Source organism: Fukomys damarensis, unplaced genomic scaffold, assembly GCF_012274545.1.
Source record: "Fukomys damarensis isolate Sample0158 unplaced genomic scaffold, DMR_v1.0_HiC HiC_scaffold_28, whole genome shotgun sequence".
Classification (NCBI taxonomy): domain Eukaryota; kingdom Metazoa; phylum Chordata; class Mammalia; order Rodentia; family Bathyergidae; genus Fukomys; species Fukomys damarensis.
This window is the reverse complement of record NW_022900940.1, coordinates 5914726-5931880: the sequence shown is the minus strand read 5'-3', so window position 1 is coordinate 5931880 and position 17155 is coordinate 5914726. Positions and strand designations below refer to the sequence as shown.

Sequence of the window (17155 nt, the reverse complement as noted above, 5' to 3'; positions counted from 1 at the left end):
TATGAAAGCAGACTACGGCCATATGTACATACTCTGTTTCCAAATAAAATCACATTCACCTTGTGAGTTTCACTCCTGTAAGTGGGATCCAGAATCCTCCCAAATGCTCAAGTCCCTTATTTAAAATGAGGTAACATCAGCATATAATCTGTACATACTCTAATGTGTATGTTCAACCATCTCTAGATTACTTCTAATACCTAATGCAGTGGGAATACTACATGGATCATTGTTATACTGTGTTGTTTAGAGAATAATATCAAGGAAAACCTATACATGTCCAGTACAGATACATGTCTTTTAAAAGTATTTTTAATTCACCGTTGGTTCCATCCATCAATTCAGAATCTCCAGACAGGGAGGGCTAACTATTAGTTTCCTCTGGAAGCCATAACAAAGTACCAAACCCACAGAGGCGGGGCTTAAACCTACCCAAAGTTATTCTCAGGCCTTCAACTACAAGTACAGAGCCCAGGCCTAGGCAGGGCTGCTTCCTCTGAGGGGCCCTGAGAGAGAACCTGCTCTGTCTTCTTCCCAGTTTCCAGAAGTGCCCAGCAGTCCTGGCACAGCCTAGCTGGTGACTGCATCACTCCAATCTCTGCCCCCTCATCGTGTAATGTTTCCCTCCATGTCCAAACTTCCCCTTCTGCTAAGGACACCCTTCATAGTGGATCAGGGTCCACTTTAGTGAGCTACTCTTAGTTCCATCGACACAGATATGAAGAGGTACAGGGGTTAGGACTTTAGTACATCTCTGTGGAGGACACATTTAACCCACAGGATGCAGAACATACGCTGGGGTTGTAAATGCTGTCACAGAGTTAGGGAGGCCTTAGACACACTGTGGGGATGGTTCTGCACTGGACTCAGAGCCGTAAAGGCCTGCTGGTGGACACAGCCCCACTGTTGAGATTCGTGGATGAGCAGGAGCTAGTCAGGCAGCACAAGCCCTACGTGGCAGGACAGTGCATTCACAGAGCAGGAGAAAGGCCAGGGCAGGACCTGCAGGGAATTCCATGTCGCTCAGCTGGATGCAGCATAAAGGAGAGAAAGAAGGTGAGAGAGGAGCTTGATGGGAGAGACATGGGCTATTCAAATCAGGACTTCTGTGAATAACAGACACAGGGAAAGAAAAGGCCTCCACCCTGGAGCCATAGTTGCGGGAATTTGTTTCTAAAAGTCACCATTTCTGTGTACAGTGTGTGCCGTAAAGCCTGGAGGTGTAAGAGCGGCCAGCTGGTGAGCTTCCAGGGCCAGCTCACCCTGAGAGGATGTTTGCTCGGTTAGTTAGGGTTAGTCCACACTGGGCCTTTACCCAGGCTGCCATCATTCATTTGCTGGGAGAGAGGCGGTAATCAAATAATTCCTCAAATAGTCACAAAAGCAGGTAATTTCTCAGTAAGATTAGATGTGTAGAGTTTTTTTTTCTTTTAAAAAACTCACCGTGGTTTAAATACTTAGCAGTTATTTTTGTTTCTCATAAATGAAACCCAAAACAGCAGATATGGTTGCTTCATAGTCATTAGGAACCCAGGTCCCTTCTGTCCTTCTGGTCCACAATCCTTAGGGTGTCATCTCATGGTGCAAGCTGACTGCAGGTACTTCAGCTCTTAGGTGTATATTCTGGGAAGGATGAAGGACAAAACAGCATGCTCCCCGCTTTTTTAGTTTATTGGTACATTTTAGGTATACAGTACAGTTACATTCATTATTCAGATCTTGTACCTTTACATGACAGGTCTTGGTTCTCATTTTTTCCCCTTGTCCCTGCCCTCCCTTCACCCCCTCCTCCCCTCCCCATTTACAAAAACTTTATTTCCATTTTTTCATTTTCTCATATTTTTTTCTTTTCCCTTATTCCCTTTCCCCTACCCTTCCAACTTTCCCTACACCTTTTCTTTCTATTTCACACTGTCAATTATCTCATTAGGATCTTATGTACTATTATAGTTTTTCACACCAGAGAAGCTATTCGGTATTTACATGTGGACTTATGTATTTCACTTAGGAGTATATCCTCAATATGTATCCATTTTCCTATGAATGAATCTAGTTTCTCATTCTTTATGGCTGAGTAGTGTTCCATTTTATAGAAAAACCACATCTTCTTTATCCAGTTTCCGACTGATGGACAAATGGGCTGTTTCCAAGTTTTAGCTATTACAAACTGTGCCACTATAAACATGGGTGTGCACATATCACTCTGGTATGATTCTTTTCATTCTATTGGAAAGATACCCAGCAGAGGGATGGCTGGGTCCAATGGAACCTCTAGTCCCAGCTCTTTGAGGTGTCTCCATATTGATTTCCACAGAGGTTGCACCAGTCTGCACTCCCACCAACAATGGAGAAGGGTTCCTTTCTCCTCACAGCCCCGCCAACATTTGTTATTGGTTGATTTCTTGATAGCAGCCATTCTTTGTGGGGTGAGGTGGAATCTCAGTGTCAGCAGGCCCCTTTAGAGAGCTTTCCTGGACATTCTAACCAACCAAATTCTGCATATGCATTCTCATCAGAACCCACTGCCATGGCCACCCAGCTGTAACAGAGACTGAGAAACACAAGCTTTTAGCAGTGCCCATTGTCACCACAAAATAAGGTCACTCTTTTAAAACTAAGGACAAGGGGAGGAATGGATGTTGGCTGGGCAGTGAGCTGGCTCTGTCACTCGCACTGAGGCAAAGGAACTACATTCTCTGACAAAGTGACACTGATGCTGAGAGACGAGGGTGAGGAGGGGTTGCCTGGGTGAAAGGGAAGAGGCACAGGGCTCCCCATAAGCCAAGCAGAGCTGAAGCTGGGCCACAGGCAGAAGGACAAAGTTCCAGAAGACGAAGCAGGAGGGGGAGGCAGAGGCTTAAGTTTAGAGGATCTTGTTAGGGTTTGGAGCTTTCTTCTAAGAGCCCCAGCAGCTGCTGAAGGGCTGAGGGGGGCATGCACATGTGTTCCAAGCCCACACCAAGTACATGGTATCAGGCGCTGGGGCTAGGAAGGTCTGGCGTCACCTCACTGCGGGAGCCTGGCTCCGTGTGCCGGCAGCCACTTCCACAGGACCACGTACCCAGCCACGTGCAGCAAAGGATAGGTAGCAGGGAAGGGTTAGCAGCAAAAGCAACTCGTGATGGCTGAGGGCAGTCTTAGTGGGATGAAGGGGAGACTGGGGTGTGCCAGACAGCACTGGCACAAACACTGCAGTGCCCAGTGCTGAGGATATGCCCATGGTGTTATTTCTAGAGAGAAGTCATGAGATGAGACATAAGATCAGGCGGGGCAAAATTCCTAAAGGCCCTGTGAATCAGGCTAAGCACTGAATGCTGGGGCTGTGGAAGGGTGTTAAGTCTGGAATAACATGATGCTGTGGTTTAGAGGACTGGTGCTGGCGGCAGCACTTAGAAATGTAGAAGGAGGCAGAATTGGAGGGTTACTGAAATAGCAATCTTCTTTGTATGCACTGGGCCTTCTGCCTGTTGGGATCCTGACTAGTTTTATCATTGCTGGCACCCACCTTACTTGGACTCCTCCTTCCTGAAAAATATAGAAGTACAGGCCAACCACAACTCATCTAAAAGGCTGAAATACAGAAATCTCCAAAAACCCAAACTTCTTTAGGTAGCACATTTAGCAACCAAAACCAAACCCAACCTAAAATTCACCAATTCACAGAATTCTGATTTCATTCAGCACTGATTTGCAAAAGTTTTGAGCCTAGTTATTGTGAATAGTTTCATGTTTTGCTGTACAGAAGTACTCATGGGTTTTATTATAAGTGTAAATAATAAATGCTATGTATAAGTATATGTTATCATCTTTCCAGTATCATAAAAATTCTTTTTTCTTTTTTGGTACTGGGAATTGAACTCAGGACCTCCTGCTTGTGAGGCAGGCAGTGGCACCATTGAGCTAAATCCCTGGCAAAAATCCTAAATTTTGTAATACATCTATCTCAGTGTTTTAGATAATGAACTGGAGTCCTGAATATAACCAAGAAGATCTGAATACAGAGATTCCTACAGTGTTGGGACGCCCCTAGGCGGGTCCTGGTCATTGCTGACTTTAGAAATCAAGGGCTTATGAGTAAGTCAGGCTCCCAGAAAGACCCCTTTCTACCTGAACATCCCACATCTGCACCAGAGAAAACAGAGAATTCTAGTGCCTGGGAAGGAGCGCCCAGCAGGGAATTCCTAGCTTTAAAGCCTTAATGTGATCACTGTGGAAAGCTTGTACCAAGCACTCCTGCCTCGTGAATCACCAGCACACACACACAGGTGAGGAGCCCTGCAGATGCAGTTGGGCAGGCTGCACAGGGCCTTTCTTCTGTGCTGGTGGCCCTGGGTAACAAATGCAGATACACATCAGGTACCAGCCACATAGGTGTGATCGGTGCAGCCAACAGTTTGTGAGATCTGACCATCTCTGTCAGAATCTCCAGAAGTACAGGCCAACAATGGACAGACAGATGGTCCTCTTGTTCCTAGTCTTTAGGTCCATCTCCCTTCCCTCTCATTGTGGCTTCTACCCAGGTCCCACTGCCTTTAGCCATCCATCCCTTTAGCAGGTATAGGTTTTGTTGGAACAGAAAAAGATTAAGAGGGTATGCTGAAGCCCAAAGGAAGCCCTGGGTCCATCGGGATCAGAACCCTCCAAAACTGTCATGGATCCTTCACCTCTCTGAAGCCACCTACTTTTGCTGTTCAGCCAGAGAGGAAGACAGAGAACACTAGAGACTAAGCATTTTACGTAAATGTTCTTTATCTTTATGCTATTCCCCAGTTTAAAACCCTTCAGTGACTGTCCTCTGCCTGCTTCATAAAATCAAGGATTTTTCTCTTGGTTTCCACGGTATCCTGAGCCAGACTATGTTCACAACTTGAACTTACCCCTCATTAGCTATGTGACCTCAGGAGGGTCTTTGATTGCTATGTCTCATTTCATCTGAAAAATGAAAGAAACCCTGCTGGATTGTGTATTCGTTTCTCTCTGGAACTCCCCAGCCAAATTTCCAGTGTTTCAATCTCTTCCCACCAGACTTAGGTGGAATGGCCCCCATTATAAGGTATGGGGACCTGGCATCTGTGTAGCCACAGAAATCTAGAAGCATGGGGAAGCTAATGCTCATGAAGTGTGGTCGGACTAGTGGGAAGTGGGAAGTAGGATAGAGCCAGGCACATCAGTGCTTCTCCTTGCCGTTCATGCACTGCTGCAGGTCATGGTTTCTCCTCAGCAGAACAGCCTTTGGTGAGACTTCCCAAGCAGTCACGGACATATCTGCTATGCCTTGGTGTGGCTCGTCGTGAAGAGCTAGGGCTATAGCTCAGTGGCAGGGTGCTCACTAAGCATGCACAAAGCCCTGGGTCCCATCTCTGGCTCCCCAAAAAATAAAAATGCTTGTCATGAAGTGGTGCCCAGTGGTGTCCAGCTTAGAAAAGTGCCTCCTTGCATTAGCTGCCAACCTTCCCTGCCTTGCTTCCATTTTCTCACTCCTAAAGCTGTGAGTATGCATCTCCCAGATAAAACATCAGCATTTAGTTCTTGCTGTTGGTGACTTAGGGGTGGGCAGAGAGAAGGACCTAGACTACCACATAGCCAATATTAAGATGCCTATCCTGTCCTGCTCTGGGTACAGGGCATAATGACTTTTCTGACAGCTCACCTAGGTGGTTTGGAACTTTTCCCCCAGGGTGCCACCCACCAGCCTGTCTGGAGTGCACTTTTATCTATAAGTTCTTACCCCTTCCCTCCCCTGTGCTTCAGGTCCAAGTATTGTGGTTTCTCCACCATTGCTTGCTGTACCCCTTGTTGCTTTCCCTAAACCTTGTCTACATTTTTATAAAGAGCTACTGTGCCCTAAGTTTCTTATTCACACATGCCATTTTCCTGTGGGAACCAACCCCTCTCTTTTTTGTGCCTAAATAATTCTAAAGCAAATCACTATGTCACAGATGCCGCATTCACACTCAGAATGACAAACAGTAATTACTCAAAATCATATGCAAGCAAGTACCTGTACATTTTAAGTGTCCCTTTGGGGTGTCTGCTCAGTCATGTTTGAGAATCCCTGGAGTAGTACACCTTTGATCGTCTTTTCAAATAAATAAGCTGCCCCTTGCATATGCATAGACTATCCCAGTTCATAGACTTGAGTCAGTCTCCACCTGGTGGCAGGAAGGCTTGCCTGGATTTTAGACTGATAATTAGAGCCTGGTCTTATCCCTGAGGTAGTGTTGCCATGGAAACTGCCCTAGAACATTTAGGAAGTGGTTTGAACACCTAGATCTAGCTTTACCACTAGGCTGAACAAACAGGCGGACCCTGACCCAAACATTCTACCCAAATGTGTGTCTTCTGTCCTCAGAGGATGGGGGCAGCCACCCATAGGATGACAAAGACAAATATTACTCCTTCCCAAATGTGAGGGCCTTCCCTCCCCTAATTATCTCCAAAGAAACCTCTCCCAGTATTTATCCCAGTCATCTACCTTATTGAAGCTCACCTTAGATCAGACTTGTAATTATACTTGCTTTAATCTTTGAACATTTGATTCACTTTTTCAGGCTTAAGATCAAAAGCGTCTGTTAACTGCTCCTTGGACTTCTCCCAGAAAGAGGCAAGTTGAGGGACCTGGCCAGTTGGAGAGGCCACAGCTTGACAGGATGAGACATCCAGGTCCAGATCTGCACCCGAACAGCTGGGGCCATGAGGAGGTCATTGCCAGTCTCCAGGACAAAGTCTGTGCCTGCCCTGAGGCTGGGGACTTCAGTGTCTCTCTGTGAGTTTCCAGAAACCATTTCATCCTTACCATGCTAAATTACAACCCTGAGTGAAGATCTTGGCCAAGAAAACCCCATTCAAGTTTAGAGTAGCAGAAGTTGGCTGGGGATCAAAGCGTCTCATTGCTTAAAGACGAGTCACTAGGGGCATATGGCTGTGTATTTGGTGGGTTGTTTCCAGGCAATGTTTTCCTCATTAGCTTTTACATGAAAGCGTTTTCCACTGAGGCAAGTGATTTATATTATTCTGGTTTTCAAAGCAAATCCTTCAGCAGCCCGGCTGCTAACACCTAACTAATCCTCAGAGGCGTGGAGGTTCCCCAGTCATGCCCCTACCGCCAGACAAAGACCTGCACATCAGATACAGAGTTTTGCACATAGATGCCTGAGTAAGGAAACTGAGCCAGACTCAAGCTCTAGTGTCCATTTCTGTGGGAGGAGAAAGCGTCACCCTCCGCTAGAGGTACCTCACGCTTTCCCTTCTGCATTGCTGGCCTACACTGTCTGGTGGCTTCTGCCTGGGTCATCAGTCACTTGATCTGTTGGATATAGAAAGGCTGCATGGCCAGAACTGGGCTCTGCATGCAGTTAAGAGATCTCAGGCTTCAAATCGAATGTCCATGGTATCCTTTATGGTTAGGATGATCTGTACAAGAAGGAGAGGCACAATTCAAGAGACCTTGTCTTGAAGAGGTGGCCACTCCAGCTGCTGCCTTCTCCAGACTGATAGCACGGGGAAGGCCCCAGCCCATCTTCCCAGGACCCATACCCAGAAGTCCTGGCTCAGTATCCCAAGAGCAGTGTACAGAATCTGCCTCTTCAGTGAGCTCCCTTTTTGTGATTTGGAGCCAGAGCTGCAGGAAACTGGCTCAAGACCTTCCAACATGTTCTAGTTATCTGCACCGAGTTTAGAAGTAATGAACATGTGTGAACCAAAAACCTTTGCATTTGTCGGGCAGGTCAAAATGATTGATGGGGCAGGTTTTATCCCCTTAGATGATGCCACTGGGTCATCAGACATCTGGACCAATGAAATAAATTATTGCTTTCTTTGAAGCTCACAGATATCCATAGAGTGAAGGAAATCAAGGGCAGTCAGGAGCAGCAAGAGGCAAACCCTTAATGGTTAGGAGATCTGACTCTGTCCAGTAGGAGTCTTGCCTCAGCCACTTACCAAGCTGTGTGACCCTCATGCAAGCTGTTCAGCCTGGGCTGTTCACCTATCAAATGGGGATGATAATAACTTCATAGGGATTGTGTAAGGATTAAAAATGAAATAGTCCCTAGGAAGTGCCTACTCATATAGGGCCAGATCCTGACTACACCTGTATTATTTCTTATCATTATTGGATATTGTCAGAGGAGATCAAAGTGCTAGATGATCTATTAATAAACCCATTAACAGGTCACTCATTACCACCTCCCCTCCTGCCTACCCAGCGGAGGTGCCAAAATGCACACCTCCTCCTGTTCTGCTGCCCCATTGCTTTCCTAGTAAAATCCTATAAGGCTGCTCTGGCTTGAATGCAGTCCCCAAGGCTTCCAGTATTGAAGTTTGATCCCTATTGTGAAGTACTAGGAGGATGAAAACTTAATCTGACTTTGGTGTCTAGAGGTGGGGACTTTGGGAAGGAAATCAGGTCAGATAAACCATTAGGCTGGGCCCCAATGATCAGAGCTTACTGGCTTTTTAAGATGAGAGATAGAGAGCAGCCGTACACACACAGACACACGTGTGCTCCTTGTCTTTCGCCAGGTGGTGCTTGGTGCCATCTCCGGGCTCTGCCAGGAGGAAGTCCCAAAGACCTTGCACATCCAGAACTGTGAGTCAAAGTGAGCACCTTCTGTATAGATTGGCCTGATCTGGGTGTTTCGTTACAGTAACAAATAAACAGACCAATAGGAAGGCTCTATGTGCTTTTGCCCCTGCTCACCTCTCCCACTGCTCCTCACCACTCAGAACCTTGGTGTTTTATCATTCCACTGCATGGTGTCCAACCTTCCTCTCTGTGCCCAAAGTGTGTTTGTTCTTTCTCCTCTCTTCTCCTGGGTTACATGACCTGTGTCTGCTCATCCTTTAAGACACCCTGAGGGAGCCTCCCAGATCCCCCCTGACCTCCTGGGAGAGGCCCTTCAGCAGCATGTCCTGGAATCCCTCTCTCCTAGCTCCTCCCACCACATCCTCGGTGCACATTTGGCTCACTTCAGTGCCCTGTGCTTCTGAATACTTCTACTCAGTAGTTTCAGCTGGAAGTTCTTGAAAGTCCTGGTGTCCTGGCCTTCCAGAAGTCACCCAATCACATCACTTTGGGCTTGAGACACAGGGATCATTTCCTTAAACTCTGCAGGTGATGGCAGTGTGCAGTGGAGGTCGGAGGCAAGAGTGCCTAATGTGTGCTCAGTGTGTCTGCCAGCCCGTGTTTAGCCCCAAGACTGTCACATTTGCGGTCTCCAACACATGCCTGAGTATTGGCAGGAAGGCAGGCTGTGGCATTCAGGATCTTCCTGGGCTGTGTCACAATATGGGAGAGCAGGCTGTGTGGGATGTTGGGAAGATGGCACTTGGACAGTCACAGGCCACAGGCATTGGAAATCAGGGTAGAAAGCTAGAGTGTGAGGCTGAGGACAAACTCTGGCAGCCTTCATGGGCCTGCCAGGTCTGATCTGGGGAACACGGGGCACACAGCAAGTGGTCAGTGTGGCTGTGACCACGAACAGACAGCCCTGGACCTCGCTGGCTAGGGTAGGAGGCCATGTCTGAGTGGTAGTTCTAACAGGAGAAGACTTCTCTCTGTGCTCCTCGAGGGTGCAGCGGCTTGGCATCTCTGCATCCTGGCACAAAAGGAGTGTGTTCTAGATGTCCTCGGTGGACACCCCAGCATGCCCAGGTGACTGTAAGCCTTTCCCAACCAATTCTCAGGCCTTTCCTCCTGAGCCCCTAACAGCTCTTCTTTCACGGCACAAATAATTGAAAATAAGCAGGAAAAGTCACCATCTTACTTTCCTAGAGGTGCGTTTTAAAAGAGGGAGCCCTTCCCCCATCCCTAGCTTCTCTGCAGAGGACAAGAGAGTCTCTGTAACATGGAACTTCATTTCCCTTGTCCCGGAGGATTGGCCAACAGTGTTTTTCTTAATCATGTGAATTGGAAAGTCAGGCTTTGTTGGCGAGGGCCTGGGTTTTATAATCTGGGAGAAGTCAGGTGGGGAGTTAGAGCTCCTGCATCTGACCAGGGGAACTTGGCTCACCATCCACCTGCAGTCTCCTGTCCCCGGGTCCCAGGAGAGGTCTGGGAGGGGCAGGACCCTGTGGGCTGCAATAGGATGGGACTGACACTCCCTCACTGCCTCCCTAACCCTGCTGGTGACATGTAGACCTTTGTAACCATTTGAGAAATGATTAGAAACTGGTAGGGGTTAAAGACAGCAGGAAAAGAGCCTGGGAGAAGACTGAAGTGAGCTGAGGAGAGGTGACATCTAAAATTCTACTGGGGACCTACAGTGTTTATTAGATATTCCAGCAGAGAGGAGGAACTACTGCCATTAGCCCTTACTTTGTGCCTAGTCGTTGAAGTGCCTTACAGATACTGTCCTTTAATCCTCACCGCAACCCTGGAAGTTCATATTTATTACTTCTTCCTAAGGACTCCAGAACCCCCAAAGTATCAGTTATTCAGGGACACACAACTAACACAAGTAGCTGTTCAGTTATGATCCTAGGGCTGGTTATTTTTGTTCTTTCTTTTTTTGTTTTTATTTTCATTTCCTTGGTGGAGAGAAACAAAGCTAATACAAATTAGCATGGAGAGATACAAACCTGAGGATAAGCAATAGATAAAACGATGTCAACACCATTTGTCCTGGGAGCCCCCAAATGACAAAGATGTAGAGGGGCCCTCAAGAAGGGGCAGGTGTGAGAGCAAAGGGAATCCTGGACAGCAGGAAAAAAGAAACGCTGTGTTTGGGCGTGAGGGGTGGACAGTTGTATGTGAAGCTGCTGGCCAGCTGTACCAAGTCTGAGCTATGCTTTCATGGCTGGGAGAGCATTGTGCCCGGGGCAAGCATAGCTTCTGTGGAGGAGGAGGGGCAAAGACTAATTGGGGGAGCGCAGGAGGTCAGGAGGTGAGAAATTCCTAATGAGAAGGTGCCTGCCATTCAGTACAAACTTAGTGAAGGAGCTGCCGACTGGACTCTGTGTTCTCTACTTGCTCCTCTTCACACGGCAACCTCCCTTTGTTCTCATGAATGCTGTCAGGCATTTTCTTCAGTTCATGAAGCAGGTTGCAACCCGTTCAATTGATAACTGTGACACAACTGAAAGAAAGTACCAAGAGATGGCAGCAGGTCTAACATCAAAAATAAATACAGTGACAAGCATGGGATCAACAAGCAGCAAAGATCAACGACACTAAAACTTTTGGGAAAGATATGCCTACTTGTGGACCCCAGTCTTGAAGGACTCAGTCAACAGCTCTTAAAAAATTGCATGTCCTATGAAAGTGTCACCTGAGCTTTCAGTGTCACCATTCGGGTGACAATGCCTGAGTGTAGGATAGATAGCCCATTAATACTCATTGATGGGCATATCCAGTATAATTAGCCCCAGTGATCTTCAGTCATTGCAGCAGAGGGTGGAGGGCTGTAACCAGTGTGTCCTGAGCAGAGACTGGAGCTCCCCGCTCTGTCCTGATGGCCATGGGTGGCCATGTGGCCTGGAAGCACCCCAGACCTCTCTGGGGCTTCATTCCTTCTCCTATAACACGGGAGGATAGCAGGTCAGTGCTTCCCACAGTGATTTTCTGCAAACCTTGGTTCTTTGAAATGTTAGCACTTTTTTTTTCTCAACCAAAAGTAGTAGTCAGACTTGGAAGGCAGCCAAGCTCACCACTATCCACCAACACAGATGCAGTGGTCAGACTAGGGCCACACTTATTTTAGACAAAGTATGTAGATCTTCTCAGAGCTTTTAGTGTGCTGGATATTGAGAATCTCTAAGAAGAAGGACATAGTATATACCCTTTTTTCATACTGAGGATTGAACCGAGGCTGTCACATGCTAGGTGAGAGCTCCACCACTGAGCTACATACCCAGCCTCCCCCCACTTTAATTTGAGGTGAGGTCTCACTAAGTTGTCCAGTAAGGCCTCAAACTTGCCATCCTCCTGCCTCGGCCTCCCAAGCAGCTGGAATTTCAGATGTGTGCCACCACACTCTAATTATATACTTGCTTATTTGATCTATATTAGTGAGCACAAATACATGCTGGGCACTATCAGGTGCTGGGGACATGGCAGTGGAAAAACCTAAGTCCTTTTGTCCAAATGTTTGCATCTAGCCTGCCATTTGTTATTTATCAAAAGAGATAGTGCGACACAAAAAGTGCTAAATTCTATGAAAAAAAAACCATTCAGCATAGGAAATGGAAGATGACACTATTTTAGAGGAGGAGAGATGAGTCTTTCCTGTGTGACAAGGGGACATTACAGCAGAGACCTAGAGGAAGTAAAGGAGAAAGCTACCTGCAGGGAATCATAAATGCGAGGGCTCTGGGTTGGGAGGGAGGAGGCAAAAGTGACTGTCACAGATGCAAGGCGAAGGCTTGGCCTCAACAGCCTGGGACTCCTCCTTGTACCTACTGAGCTGCAGAGTTTGGGCAATGAGTACAAGGCCAAGGGCTGCCCGGTAGACTTACAACATGTTTCCCAAACTTAGGCTCCGCACAGATGGCTCTTTCTATTTTAGGGTGATGCAATCCCCTAGGAATAAAGTGTTTCTAAGTTCACTATTAATGATAGGACCTGGAGAGACAGGGCATCGTGTCTTAAACTGAACTAGTACGAGAAAGTGAAATGTATGAATTATTTAACCTGTTTAGAGAAACGCCATTCTATTACTTTTTTTTTTTTTTTAAGTTTTAGAACAGATTTTGATTCATTCGGTAAGAAGTTCTCTAAATCAGAAAACTGCAGGGCTAGTATCAACCTCTCATTTTGATTTCTGTGTAAACTATGGGCAATGACTCCACCTTTCCATGACTGGGTTTCCTCATCAGTAAGAGAGTGACAATTATACTTCTTAGCATGATGGCCAGCGTGAGAACTACCCGCGATAATACAAAGTTGTGTTTAGTGCGGTGCCAGGCACGTAGTAAGTGTTCAGTCGACATCACCTGCTCTGATAATTAAGGACTGGTAGCCAGAAGGAGCCCCTAAGTGGTGCTAACCAAAGAGCCTCCTTGGTACACAGAAAAGGGGACACAAAGGTAACGTTGAGCGCCGGGACCCCTAGTCCCTGCTCCCTGGGCTTGGCAGTGTTTTTCACAACTGTACCACACATTCTGCGTGCCGTGGCCATCATCCTGTGCAGTGTCCGTGCCTGCGCAATCACAGCGGAGCGGCCAAGATCTTTGTCGAGCCCCATGCCTATTACTGGTTGTGATGAGTCTGTACATCCAATCGGAATCTCAGGACTGCTGCAGGTTCCCTCACCATGCTGTGGAGCCATCGCTCTGCCATGAAGATAGCCAGGCTGGGCAGGCACAAGGCCAGTGCACAGAGGAGGGCTTAATCAAGAGATTCCCTGAGAGCTGAAGCCTGGACTGGCCATTTAACCCTAGATCAGCCCAGTCCTGAAATCCCATCCCAACTTTCAGCCCCTGAAGCCAACATATTGCTTTAGTTTTAAGTTATGCTAAACTGGACTTTTTCTTTTGTTTTTAACATTACAGCCTGAAGCATCTTAACTGATCCCCATCAGATAGTTTATCTGATCAGACCTCGGTGACAACCTTGTGTAAGGTTGCTGCTACTCCCTCTTTACAGATGGAAAAATGTACAGTGAGAATGACTTAGCTGCCGTTGGGGCTTTTACAAACAAGATTTTTATTAGCATCGACTCAGCGGGGGTAGGGGTGACAGATCTAGGGTCCACCTTAGGTTCACTATGTACTGACTGTGTTTCCTCGTCTATAAAATTAATGTAGTTTTGTTGTTGTTGTTGTTTCTCCCACCGTTCACATGGGGAGTTGACTCAACTGGCCTTCTCAGCAGGAAGCCATTTACAATGTAATGTGCTGTGCAGATGTTCACTATTCCTAAGCCAGGGCTCCTTCTTAAAAGTTGGATGTCTTGTACTTTGCATGTCTCTGGTTCTATGGGCTAGGCTCCAGCATATTCGTCGATGCAGCTAAGTATTCTGGTTTCTTGTTTAAACAGATCATTTGCTCAGTAAAGCATTCCTTTATATCTAGGAAAGATCTCAAGCCCAACTGAGTCCCAACTCCACTTGTTAGAAAAGGGGCTTGAGCCACCCACCCCTTCGCGCTCACTAGAGGGCCTCCTGCTTCTTGGGCCTGTAGGCCTGTGCCATTTTCTATGATTGCCTGCTAGATTTTTCCTGTCCTCTCAGCTTCCCAAGTATATATTTTGTATTTCCTCTCTTTAGGGATTGAAAAGATAAATACGTGTCACAATGCAATTTTCTCTTGTTAGGAATAACTTTGAGGTAAAAATCCCTGTGGTTATTTAGGGCAAAGGAAGTAAAAGACGGTTTATAATTCAGATAAGAGGCTGAAAATTCATCCTTGCCATGAATATACAGGAATGATTTGCCTAAATGATTCAGAGTTGATCCCTCAAATATATTAATCACAAGCAAGAAGAATTGTGTTCATCTTTGTACTGTTTATATTAGAATAGAATGCTTGTCAGACAAGGCCGTAGTTTAATAAGCACAGTGTGTAAGGAAAAACATGAAATAGATTTATTCTTGTTATTTGAGTAGTATGTGCTTTATTGTACACACTTTGCTTCTGGCAATGGGGAAAGTAATTTATCTGCAAGTCTTCGCTTTTCCTTTCATTTGCCTTGAATACAAAGATTAACTGATGGTTTAACAACCTTGTTCAGCTCGTATTTATGAAGGCTAGCTGTTCTCACTCAAATAACTTCCTGTATTTTTTAAGTTGCAGAATCTCTTATAAAGATATGAAGGTAAGACTTTCAGTCGTAAAAGTGGATATATTATCTCATATTAACAACTTGAAAGGAATTTTTTCTACTAATTCGTGTGGAAGAGGAAAGTGACAACAGTGAAGATTAGAAAAGTGAACTTTTGTAATTGTGCTGTCTTACGCTGAGCTTAGGTGTCAAGAGTAGGTATGTTCCAGGGTGACATCAGACCAGGGCTCACCTCTGTGGTAATCCCGGCAGTGGGTGTAAGCTTGAGTAGTTTGCTTGTTTTCTCTCCCTCCAATCACAGGTCCTTAAAATATATTCAAGGTTGGTGTTGATGGCCTCACAGTAGACAACAACCTGTTTGTATTTTTTTCATCAGTGTCCACTGTTGGATTTCAGGAAAAGACAAATATAAGCCAGGTACAAGGACAACTCATACTTAGAAAGGCTTTCATCCCTGAAAGAAAACCAAAGCACCAGTTCTGTTTATGAAATACTTGCATTTTAAAAATTATTTTTCTCTGCTGACGAAGAAAACATACTCTCCATACTCCGTGGCTGGAACTACGTATAGTAGAGGTTTGATTATTTTTGCAGATTGAACAATTAATTCAGGCAAACAACCCAAGATGTAATTTAATTTTAAGTTGAAAAAGAGAGACAGTCATACTGGCTCTATTCTTAGGTGGACTTTGGGATCGCAGTAATTAGTGTTAGACAATATTGTGACTCCAGAAAGTGCATGCTGGGAGGCTGACCAAGTTTTGTGTTTTTATTTTTGTTATTGTTGTTTAATATTTTGGTACCAATACCCTGACTTGCTTTTATAAATGTCTTCCTGGAATGCAAGTCATGTGACCAAAAACTTGCCAGGAACCATGGGTAGGAATTCTTATGACTTGGGTTCTCTTTGTAGCATTAGGATCTAATATGTATGCACAATGGACTTCAACCCTTCTCTTGTGTTCGAATACTTCAAAAGCAAAGATCCCTTTTCATGAGCTGTCCATGGCCAGAAATACCTGAAAATTTGAGCCTGGACCACACCAAAGATCAAGCTAAGGAAGATCTATGCGATGAGATGCTTGAGCACAAATGTGTGCTTCCATCTTTATACAACAACTCTTTGTAGAGGAAGCCACAATCTCAGACTGCAGATTGTCCTGAAAAACACTTACTCACTTACGAAGTCTGATGCAACAAAAATGCAAGTATGTTCATAACAGCATTTTAAAAGTACCAGGGAAGGGCCGGGGATTTAGCTCAGGGGTTCAGAGGCCTGCCTTGCAAGCACAAGGACCCAAGTTCAATCCCTGGTGCCATCCCCCAAAAAAAGTATCAGGGAAAAGAACTGAACTGCCTAAAATCCCAGAAATTCTAGAACTCTCAGGTTTTTTTTCTTATTACTTTACAAATGCGGTTGCTTAAGATGACAATGGGCTTTTACCTTTTGGCTGCCTTCCCTTTCTTTCTCTTCCCTTTCCTTTCCTGACCCACCACTCTTCCCTCTCTCTCCCTTCTTCCTTTTTACTTCCTCTCTTCCTTCCTTCTTACCTTTTGTAAAGTAGATATTACCTTATGCTGACAGATCAGTCTGTAGTTTCTTCACAGGGAATGGATCCAAAATAAATACGTGCTGGTTAATGAATGGATTTTAAAAATCTTGAAACCCAGGAAGTACAGGAACTTGCTACACCACTATTCTAGTCCTATCTGAATTTCCACATCCCCTTGCCCAAGCAAATCACACACACTCAGCCAGCTCCAAATTAAATAACCTTCCTAGGAGCTTTCTTTTTGCGTCTTGCTAGACCAAGATGATGCCTCCTTTCTCTGAACACCCAAGCCACCTGCAGACACATCCTTGTACACTGCTGGGGCAGAGGATGGAGGGATAGTCTCCAAACCCCTTTACTTCACAAATAGCATAGGATAATATACTTGAGTAATAATAAAAGAAAAATCCCCAAATAGCCAAAGAACCCTTCACCTTAGCTCTCATTCCCCCTCCTCACAGAAGCAATGATTTTAAAGCTCTAGGCACACTTTCCAAAACTTTTACACTCAAAGTCATGCAGACCACACATGTATAGGTGGGTTCTTTCAGACATGTATATATATTCAGACTCTCTATATATCCCAGCGGTCTGCCTGGCCTGTAACACAAATACCGTCACTTTGTTTTTATTTTTATCATACTCCAAATTCTCACCAACACTTGTTATAATCTATTTGTTTATGACCATCGCAGTGGTATGATGTGGTTTACTCTGTGATTTTGATTTGCATTTCTCTAATGGCCAATGTTGAGCATCTTTTCATCTACTTACTGGCCATTTGTGTCTCTTATTTGGATCCTTTGCCTCCTAGGTGATTTGTAGTTTTATCTCTCTCTCTCTCTCTCTCTCTCTCTCTCTCTCTCTCTCTCTCTATATA

At 45.5% G+C, this 17155-nt stretch overlaps 1 protein-coding gene across 1 annotated transcript in view; it reads left to right on the top strand.

The window, feature by feature from the left end:
* Positions 1–4052: 4052 nt before the first annotated feature.
* Prok2 (prokineticin 2) overlaps positions 4053–17155 on the top strand; it is a 163046-nt gene continuing 149943 nt past the window's right edge. The window contains exons 1-3 of the mRNA XM_033757042.1: positions 4053–4265; positions 6552–6766; positions 8524–8590. Of these exons, the coding sequence (XP_033612933.1) occupies positions 6651–6766; positions 8524–8590 (183 nt within the window). The 5' untranslated portion in view covers positions 4053–4265; positions 6552–6650. The remainder of the gene's footprint in view (positions 4266–6551; positions 6767–8523; positions 8591–17155) is intronic.